Below are 11,540 nucleotides of genomic sequence, written 5' to 3' on the forward strand. Positions count from 1 at the left end.
TAACAGAAATCCGACCCAGTCAGGGTTACGTAGCCTGTGACGGTCCGCCGTGCCTGCGACGGTCCGTCCTGCTGAGTCGTCACAGAGTTCAGAGACTCAATTTTATTAAAGAGTCTGTGACGGTCCGTCGTGCCTACGACGGTCCGTCCTGCTCTTCCGTCGCGAAGTTCAGAGAGTTGTTCTCAGTACCCAATTTTTCCAGAGTCTAAGTGTTTTTGAACGAGACCCCCTCGACGGTCCGTCGTGCCCATGACGGTCCGTCGTGGGATCCGTCGACCCAGACAGCTATTACCAGAATAAATTCTACTGCTCAAAACGACTAAACAGGTCGTTACAAGTGGTGTCAAGCGATACCCTTTGTCGAAAAATTATATTATATATAGGTCAAAATTTGATTTATAGAATATATATACAAGTGTTGATGCATCTTGAAACAACTTGAAGATTTAGTGTAGTGGTTAAGGGGTTGTAAAAATTGTTTGAGGATGACTGTTCCATCCTTGATAGCAAAATTTATAAAAGTTGCACAAGTGACCTTATTACACGGTTTAAAGTTGTGTATGTGATGCAAGTGATCGTCAATGAAAAAGTTGTTATAAAAGTTTCGTTCTTTAGAAATCCGATTTAGAGTTGTTTATGTGATGCAAGTGAACATCTACGAGAAAACTGTTGTAAAGTGTGTGTGATGCAAGTGAACGTCTACGAAAAAGTTGTTGTAAATTGTATGTGATGTCAGTGAACGTCTGCAAAAAAGTTGCTTGCAAAAGTTTCGTTCTTTGGAACTTCTAATCAGACATGTTTAAACTTGGAACTGCATAGATAAAAGGATCATTCATTAGCTCTACTAGTTATGTTAAATACATGAAAAGAATTTCGACCTTGCTTTTTTAGGTTTCATGCTAGGTTTTGGTTTATATGGCACTTAGACTTAGCCCATCAAACAAGTGCACCAAAAGAGGGGCAGTATCATATTCTCTAGCTAGAATATATGCATTTTATTATTAAAATAAAATATTAAGTGCATATGTTAGTGGACATAATTGTGGTAGAAGATGACTATTGGTTGTTGTAACTTATATGATCATTAGCTCTTGTAACTCTCATTAATATACAAAAGAGGGTAATTATGTGTTGAAGAAGATGTTCTTTTGTGGAGTTTTGAACTTTTCAACTAATTCAGAGTTGTTTGAGTTATACGGCGTTGTTGGATTGTTGTATCTTGAAGGGGACAAATCAGGAGTAATACTGCTGGATCGATGTAGATTATAACACAGTGAACTTGAATCTCCTTAAAGAGAGCGAGAGATCTTCGTGCCTCAGCCTAAATATTTGTTTTGTTTATTCATTTATGTCAATTATTTCAACCATAATTTATTATATTTTATGGTACATTACACCAACATGTTATAAGAGACGCAGGGTGCTCGCTAATTACATTAATGTTTGCATTTTTTAAAAGGGCAAATCTGAAGAGATTATTTTTTTACGATATTTCCGTTGTTCTTTGGACTCTTTAAGTTTCAAAAATAACAAAAAGTTTATGATATTAAACCTATTTATCAAGTAATAATATTATTACTATTACTTTCTAAATAGATTTAATAATAGTAATATTACCATAAATGGAACTAATACCGATCATATCCATAAATCCTATTTGAAACAAACCTAGGAAATACAACTTATTAACAAAGTAGGAAATATCATGTGCATCTCTATAAATATTTTATTGTTTTGAGAACTTATTATTATAACTTGATTTCTTCTTTCAACAATTAAAAGAAAACCCCTTATAATCATGGATGATGAAATAAATATTACTAATTTGAGTGATCGCGATTGGATAGATAGACCCTTGAGGTCAGATTATCAAAATTGGCCAAATCTGCCAATTGATAATGCCAATAAGGATAATCAAAAGGGGGAGGACTCTATAATGAAGTATTAAAACAAGAACTCATCATATTGTTGTGCCTAAAGACAGAGTAAATATTAATCCAGAGGAAATTGAAGAAATTTGTGTCATATGTCATATGGAATTCGAACATGAAGAGATCGTTGGAACACTTGGATGCGGACATGAATATCACGCAGGCTGCATCAAACAATGGTTGTTGAGAAAAAAAGATTGTCCTATGTGTCGAGCTTCTGTTGTTCCTTCCACATTAACAAAGATATATATAGAAATGCATAGCATTTAGAAGTTATTTTGATTCCAAAAGTTCTTTTGTATTAATCTCAAGTTATGAATGTATCGCTCTATATTCTTTGATATGTACAAGAACCACTAACAAAATGCAATTTCATCGACATTTAACTTGTGTAGACACTCTAATGTAACTATAATACAGTATATAAGTGGTTTATTTGATAATAATTGTCTTCTCCACAACTGTAGTAATATCATCGATGATTTAGTTTCTTCTAACAATTCTAGTTTAGTATGCTAGAATGGTACAATGGTTAATTCCATCTAATAATTGACTACAAAGTTTTTCTTTTAGTTAGTTCCCTTTGAGAGCTGCTAGTCGAGTGACAAAGTCATCGTAATCTGGCAGCTTGGGATGTATATGCCCGTTTGGACTCAACGAATCGCGATTTGCTTGAGTGTCTCCTTCTCGAAGTATCACTGGAGGGCCTGCTTGTTTCAATTCAACACGAATTGATCTCTTCCTTGATACTTCAGTGCTCTCAACTTCAGCTAATTTAACAACTGGTTTTGGTGTTTTAACTTCAATTTTAGAAGCCTGTTTCCTAGTATAGTGCATTAGAAGCCTATCCATCATCTTTTCCTCTTCATCGCGTTGATCAACATGATCTCCACTTGCAATTTTTATCCCATGTTTTCCGTGTCTCAATCTTCTATGCGAGTCCTCTTCACAATCATGCATTGGCTGCATTCGTGTCCTAACTGATTTCGGTTTTGGCTTCTGTAATGTATCATTTACACAACTATCTTCTTCTTTAACAATCGTTATTCCCCTCTGATTCATCTCTGTATGTCCGTGTGTTTTCCCTGTGGAGACGTTAGCCGATGTATCTGAACTGATTTTAACAATGCAGGCTCTTGACTTGTTGTAACTAGGTTGAATTGGTCTATAATAGAATGGTGTATTGTCATCAGATTTTTCCTCAGATACACTTTTAATGATCTTTGGATCATTCCGTTGCCCATTTTTTCCAATAATATCTGCTTTAGTATCTTTTACTGGAGGTTTGTCATCTAAGTATCTGTTGGATGCGCGATTTATATTATCTCTGATCTGTTTATCACTCTCCCTCAAGCTACGTACATCGCCAGGGACTTCTTTTCTCCCATGAGATGAATGATTCTCCCTTTTCGTCTTAGAAGTCGTATGTGTCCTTGCATTCTCGTGATTAATCTTAGCCTTTTGATGTTCTTTCCTCTGAACTGATTCATCGATTTTCTTCTGCAATTTGTGCTCTTCATTACTATGACTCATCAGCGAGTCCTGTGAACGATAGGTATAAAGTGAAACTAGAGTATACACAGAAGCAGAACTTTGTGATAACTAAAAACTTGCTTTTAAAACATCTACACATGTAATCGAAGCCAGAATATGTGAAGGCCAAGAAAAGGACGAAGGAACTCCTTTCGATTCTTCACATTACTCTACACTTACTAGGTAAGAATCGTTTAACTTCTATACACTGACAGTGTCACGAGCACATCTTGTTTGTGATGACTACAATGTTTCAATGTAATTGTATAGAAGGCTTACTTGTACAGCTATCTGTGGTTTCGATAGCTTATGTTCCAAAGCCTTTGAATTCCATCTTACACCAGATTCTACTGCTATATCTCGCATCAACTGAAGCTTCATATCCTTTATAGACGGTTGAGACTTAAGCTTACTAACAATCTGTCAAGAACGAATATGTATACCTTTAAACAGAGAGGGAAAACGCGTTCCATGTGAAATTATGTTATGACTTATGAGTAACTAACTACCTCTTTATTCACATAACATTCAAGGGAATTTCCGTATCTTTCATTAAATATATCTCTCAGTTCGCGTAATTCTGGTATATCAGATAGTCTTGCTGCTGAAAACATCAAAGTCGATACAGCTTCTCTGCATTCCTCCGGACACTCCCTATAAACAAACAATCACACAGAAAGTAGGCGATTAATTAATTATAGTCCTATTTCTCAATAGACCATTTCACCTCACTGTTTACCTCTGTTTACTCATGGTAGCGAGGTGACTCGAGATATGCAAACAGTACTGTTCCAAGAAATCGTAACAGCTCGAGATATTGAGCTCAACTACAAGGCCATCTGCCTGTTACATCAACACAACTTTTACATCAGAATGTATTAATCGTTCGAATGAAACAAATAAGACTTATTATTAAGCGTTAAATTTTCAAAGACAAGTACGAAAGAAAATTACCCTGCTATAGGCATTGATATCAGCTCCAGATTTAATAAGATCAGCCATATCATTCTTCAAATATTTCAACATAGCATCTCTTTTTTTTCTGATCATCTCGATTCGCGTCTTTGTCTGCTTGATTGTAGACTTGCTGCACCAAACAAAACACACAAAAAAGATTGATTACACTGAGTCTACTACCATTACGCCTCAGTTTCAAACAAGCGAGGGAAAATTAAAGAGTTGACATTCTCACCATTTGGTATAGAACTTGCTTTTTAACAATGCGTCAAACATTTCGATTTGATTTGCTTAAAAGGCTTTGATATTATTGGTTTAGTGAAAGAGCAATATTATTCTCATTCAAATGGATTAAATACCACTGCTCTTACGTTTCGGTCACATCAATTGAGATGAAGAGCATTAAATCCTCATCTGCCACGTGGAGCTTCTACATTCTGCAGGCCGGGTAACTGTAACTCTTTTCTTTTACCATATTACCCTCAATGTTCCACCGGAGGCTGAATAGTTTTGGCGCCAGTAGAAGGGTAATATAGGAAGAATATTTTACTGAATACTAATGTTTGCAACAAGTTTTTTAAGTGACATAAATAAGAAATAACAATATTTTATTGATAATAATGTGTAAAGTTTTTCTCTTCTTGATAAGATTTTCCTATTATTTGAGTGACATATTTTTCGAAATAAAAATGATTTGAATTTGATCTTTAAGGGAAGACAATATGCGAAACCTAGGGTTTAAGGTTAAAATAGTATTCAAGAAATTTAACTGGAATCAAATACTTCTTATAGAGTCCCAATTAAAATACATCTGACAGATTCCCATAAATTTTCAATGTTTACTACTCTCTTCATGATCATTATATTAAAAATAATTGTCTCATATTAGTTGTTTATATTACTAAATCAAGAAAATATTGATTATATTTTTTCTAGGCATAATACATATATTGGATTCTAAATTTGGTTTCAAATTTTAACTCTCAAACTTGCATAGTGCACAAATAGACACTTTAACTATTCTATCTTTCAATAAATAAACACAAAACTTTTTAGAGCCAAAGTGCGTGAAATACAAACACTCCCACGTATATTAGTAAGTCAATCAGTAGAAGCTAACTATAAACTTCAAAGATATAAAATTAATAATCAATTATAACCAGCTCAAAAAGACAGATAGCCTAATAATTCTTTATTATTATATTTGATTTGATCAAACAAATGGGAATGAGTTGGACGATCATTATCGGATTGTCATTTGTCACTCTCATTATGTTATATTTTGTCAAATAATTTCAAAATTATTAATTTTATTTTTGATTAAAAATATTAAGTAATGTTTAAATTATTTGTCTCGCTATTTATACACAAGTCATTAAATAAATTATTTCATATATCTGATAAAATATTTTATCAAAATGATAAATTTCGAAATAACTTGTTTCAAAATCAAACTGACAGAAAGGGAAATAATACTCAAGTAGTCAACTAATTTCTTTATTTTCCTAATGTTCCGGGGATTAGTGGGCACATTCGAACATGGAATTTGGTCAGGCCATTTTAAAATAATTATTACATATGATGTGTCCACTATATCCATTTTTTAATAATAATTTAACATTAGTGTTATTCCATCTAATTCATGATGCTAATCTCACAACCTAATTGTCCACAAAGGAAAATCTAATCTAGGATCCAAAACACATGACCTCAAGTACTAGTCAAAGGAAAAAATAGAATTAAAAATTTAAGATCATAAAATTTTGGAATAATTGTGATTTTTTTATAGGTATACGTTTTTTTTTGGGATAATTAGCACACAATATTTTGTTTGAATTAACAAAATTTGTTTAATTGAATCCATATAATTTGCTTTAGATTTTCTTATACATGGTATATGTAACTCGCTCTTTCTATAAACACAAATTAGGAGGGTTTTTTCTAAATTATAAATATTTTTAAAATTTATTTTTGTTTGATATAAAGATCACAAGTAATTCAGATAATAAATAGATCTAATGAATAAAATGACGTGAAACAGTAAATATATATTATCTTTAAATGATGTCTTAAATTTGAATTCTTACGAGTATGAGGTTTTCTTTAAAAAAATGTTTTACCCATCAATATAAAAATTTTAAATACAAATTTAAATTTAGTTAAAATTTTAATATAATTTAATAAATAGATGAAAAATAATTCCCGGAAAAGAAAGAAAGAGAATAATCAGGTCTAGGGAGCACACATAAATCCCAACACTATAATTATGACATTTGACTAAGTAAAAAGAAATCATTAGTGCTTTTTTTTTAAATGTAAAAATATGTTTAAATTTTTATTTTTCGTGTTTACTTTTTCGTTTTTATTTATATGTCGTTTTTATTAAAATAGATGTTAGCTATATGTGAAAGTTACTCTTTTCTAAAGGAAAAATTGTATATAATAGCAAATTACTATTAATTCAAATTAAATGCTATGACCATAGTTTAGTTTAATTGTATCTCATAGCAAATTGTTGATATTTTGTCTCTCCTGGTGAATCTCGCTCTCGTTTTCTCTCTCGCCACTCTCGCTTTATACAAACGCAAATGTATAAAATGCATTTGTGTTTGTATAAAGTGAGAGAAAGTTGTATATATACATATATTTTCGTTCCCCTCTCTCCCCCTCTCACAGATCTCGCTCGCTCACTCGCCGCTTTCACTTTATACAAAAATGTAAATGTGTAAAATGTGTTTCTGTTTGTAGAAAGCAAGGAAAATTATATATATACATGTATTTTCGTTCTCTTCTCTCCCCTTTCCCAGATCTCGCTCACCACTCTCCCAGTTCTTGCTTGCTCGTTCACTCGCCTCTCTCACTTTATACAAATTAAAATGTATACATTGTGTTTGTGTTTGTATAATGTGAGACAAAAATTGTATATACAAATACAAATACATATATTTTCATTATATACACTTATGATTATACAAATATGATCCCTCCCTAGTCAGTTTTCTTTTGTCTTTTTCTCTTTCTCGCTTCATACAAACATATATTATACAATTGATATTTTGTATATGAGTACCAAAGCAGATTATACAATTGTTTTCTTTTGTATATGTTTAGCAAAATTATATAACTGTTTTCTTTTATATATAATTATACATATTTATGTTTGTTATGAAGCACAATTATGCAAACTATAACTATAACATACAAATATGATTTTTGTATTTGATATATGTGAAAATTACTCTTTCTAAAATAAATTTTAATTTTTACCTGTCAATTTTGACATATCAAAAAAAAAATTATCGTTTATTTCTTAATATTTTACCCCTGAAATTAAATATTATTCTCTATATCAATTTCAGAATCAATACTAATTATTAATTAGTAATGGTAATAATAAAATATCTAAATCAATAATTACTTTTTTAATAAAAGTGTCAAAAAGCGACAAGTAAATAGTAATATAGGTTAAACTACCTACATAATTAGAGTATGTGCAGTCACAACCTGGTGGTTTGAATTGTGAGCAAAATTGCTCATGCATATACAAAGTCTAAGAATATCATTTTTTTTAATGACAGTACTCTTTAGATTTTAATTTATTTGTCTAATTTAATTTATAGAGTTAATATCTGTGATGGTTACTCAATTATGTATTCTTCTCTTCGAAAGTCACTTATCTTTCAATTTTAATTCAAAAGTCACTTAACTATAAACTTTTCTCTCAACTTTGAATTTTAACTCAAAAGTCACTCAACTATACCATCTTCCCTCAAAAAGTCACTTAATCTATTAAATTGTTTTTAATTAAAATTTACTGATAGTAATTGTTTATATAACAAACCTGTTAAAAATCCATTGAACTAATAAGTGGATTGTCCATTGAATATTCATGAATTATTTGTATTCATGTATGTATATTTCCAAGGTGATATGATCCATTATAGTAAAACATGTATCTATTAATTTGGTGATCTTTGGGAGTGATACCTCAACATTATAAATAGAGACATCACTCACTATTTGAAGAACACACTTGAATAAGAAGAAAATATTCTCCTACATCTACTTCTCTTATCTTCTTAATTTCTTTACGATTATATTGTTATGAACTTGATTTTATAACAAAATTAAAATTTTAAAAAGTAAAAAATACCATTTAAACAATGATCCATCCACCAAACCGATCCATTAAAAAATATAATATTACTCATTTTATTTTGCTTTTAATCCAAAATTATTCCCTCTTCTCCTCATTTCCTCTACATTTTTCTTTTTCTTTCTCTTCTTCCAATCTGAATACAAATACATCCTACGCAGTGGCGAAGTCAAAATTTTTATGAAGATAGTCCAAAAATTAAACAACAAAAACTCTATTTAAAAAGGAGAAACAATTGTTGCAAGTGAGATTTGAACACGTGACTCATTAAAGATGTTTAAACCCACATTCTAGAAATCTTAAACCACTAAACTATAGCAACCTACTATTTCAAGAATGTTCAAAATATGTTATTTAATCACTTCGTTTATCATTTTACTTATATATATTATATTTTTTTCGGACAAAGGGCGTCAATTGAACACTGTGACATACATTTGCCTACGCCGCTGATCCTACGTAACACTATTAGTTAATTCATTAACATGCTTCGTTAAGTAAAAAGTGCATACATATCTCAATTGGTAGGAAGATAGTTCATTTAAAATTAAATTTTATAATAAACAAAGTTCTCTGTTTTGGTTGTAATAATTTATAGTTTTTTGGTTGGGAGAATCATTATCTCCCTAAAGTCTTAGTAATTGGACTTGCTTTTACATGTCTCTTCGGTCCAAGTGTTAGTGAGAATTATTTGTTAAGAAATATGTAATCAAAGGGGCTCCTTGATTTCTAGGCAAATGATATTAAGACTATAGATAGTAAAAAATGTTTGATAGCCTTTTAATATGTGATATCTAGGAGAAGCACCAACAATGGAGATAGAAATATTAAAATGTAGAGGAGAAAGAAAGGAAATAATTTTGGTGGGACATAATATTATATTTTTTAAGGATAATGCACAAGTACCTCTCAATTTATGATCAAAATCTGAGAGACACACTTATACTATACTAAGGTTCTATTACCCCTGAACTTATTTTATTAGTAATTTTCTATCTCTTTTCAGCCTACGTGGCACTATCTTGTGGGCTCAACGCTAGTTGATTTTTTTCCAAGTTAGTATCACATAGGCCGAAAAGGATAGAAAATTACTTATAAAATAAGTTCATGGGGTAATAAGACCTTAGTATAATATATGTGTGTCTTCGAGATTTCGAGTATAGGTTGAGCGGGTACTTATGCATTTTCCCTATTTTTTATAATGGGTCTAGTTAGGTGGATGGATTACCATATGGTTTAAATGATCTTTTTTTATTTAAAGAAATTTGATTTATTATTATAAACAATTAATATCAGTAAATTTAAATTAAAAAATAATTCAATAGATTGAGAGACTTTATGAGAAAAGAGGGAATAATTGATTGACTTTTGAATTAAAATTGAAAGTTGAGTGACATTATGAGAGATTAGTGCATAGTTGAGTAACCTCTGAGGTATTAACTCTTGATTTATATAAAATTATACAAAATAAGAAAGACTTTCAAATCTTGAGCAAGGTTGTAGTGGCAACACGATATTTGCCACTAATCAACTTGATAAAACCAAATACTTTTATATGTCAATCGAACATTTGTCCCTAATAATTGTACATTATTGTGACAATTGAAATGAATTGCAACTGCTAAAGTTATCCTCCAACGAATATTTCTTTTTTTTTCTTTAGAATTATATATATTCATATTTGATGGTATATAAAATGTATCAAAAATGCCATTTAATTTTATGGTGTTAAATATTTTATGTGAAAAATATAACTAAATTTAAGAAATTGTAAAATATATATATATATATATATATATATTGAAATTTGCCAGAAAAAAGAGTGCAAAATCTTTTCAAAAAATAAGTAAATGTTATAAAATCAAGCTCATAAGAATATAATCATAAAGAGAAGAAGACAAGAGAAGTAGATAGAAGAAGGGGAATTTCTTCTTATTCAAGTGAATGTAAGTTTCATATGTCTATCTTACAATAGTGAATGAACAACCCTATTTATAGAGTGAAAAATCACTCCAAAAGTCACCATATTAAGTATCATAATAAATAGACATATTCTTATCCAAAAAGGTTCATGAAACCTAGTGAATATGAATGATTGTTCATGTACCAACTTTATGGACTATCCACTCATTCAATGGATTTATAACACTCCCCCATGGATGTCCATAGATAATGTGCCTCATTAAAACCTTACTAGAAAAAACCCTGTGGGAATAAATTCTAGTAAAGGAAAAAGAGTACACATATCTTTTGATACGCTATTTGTTGCCTCATTAAAAACCTTGTCAGGAAAATCAGTGGAAAAAAACATCGGTTAAGGGAAAAAGAGTGCAACGCGTATTATACTCCCCCTGATTAAAACATCACTTAATTTCTTGTGATGATGTCTACAATATTCGTACATTGTGGTTGGTATATTCTTTTTCAAAGAAAAACTACACATTTCTTGAATATGGTGTGTTATTTATCTCAACCAGACGCACTTTCAACTTGTTTCATGGAGGGCTTTTATTTCTGTGTAGCAACATTTGCTTTATTGATTGCCAGGATATTATTGAGCCTCCACATGAAAATAAATAGCGTGTTTGAGATCGTATTTTATGCGGATCAGATAAATATTCTGCATAAACAATCAATTTTGTCTTGGATTCCTCGGAATAGGATAAACCCATAACTATGTTCCTTCGAGGATATTCAATCATGTGCTCAACACCATTTCAATGTCCTTTTATCGGGGAGAAACTGAATCTTGCTAGTAAATTTACTGCAAAACAAGATCAAATATTGTTAGTAAGATGCACTAGTGCCCTGATTGCACCAAGATATATAGTTTCATCACCAAGAAACTCATCATCCTTCTTTTGAGATCAGTGATTTATAATCATTGGGGTATTCAATGAATGCAATTTATCCATATAAAATTGCATCAAAAATTTTCAGTGTATGTGCACTGTTAGACAAAT

At 30.8% G+C, this 11,540-nt stretch overlaps 1 protein-coding gene across 1 annotated transcript; it reads right to left on the minus strand.

The window, feature by feature from the left end:
• Positions 1-2,288: 2,288 nt before the first annotated feature.
• On the minus strand, positions 2,289-4,796 carry LOC101252964 (uncharacterized). The gene is made up of 6 exons (XM_004252444.5): positions 4,657-4,796; positions 4,419-4,551; positions 4,204-4,307; positions 3,974-4,118; positions 3,744-3,884; positions 2,289-3,473 (listed from the first exon to the last, which is right to left on the minus strand). The coding sequence occupies exons 1-6, from the start codon at positions 4,695-4,697 to the stop codon at positions 2,505-2,507; spliced, it is 1,533 nt and encodes a 510-aa protein (XP_004252492.1). The 5' UTR covers positions 4,698-4,796; the 3' UTR covers positions 2,289-2,504.
• Between the last annotated feature and the right edge of the window lie 6,744 nt (positions 4,797-11,540).

Source organism: Solanum lycopersicum, chromosome 12 (genome assembly GCF_036512215.1).
Source record: "Solanum lycopersicum chromosome 12, SLM_r2.1".
NCBI classification, from domain to species: Eukaryota; Viridiplantae; Streptophyta; class Magnoliopsida; order Solanales; family Solanaceae; genus Solanum; species Solanum lycopersicum.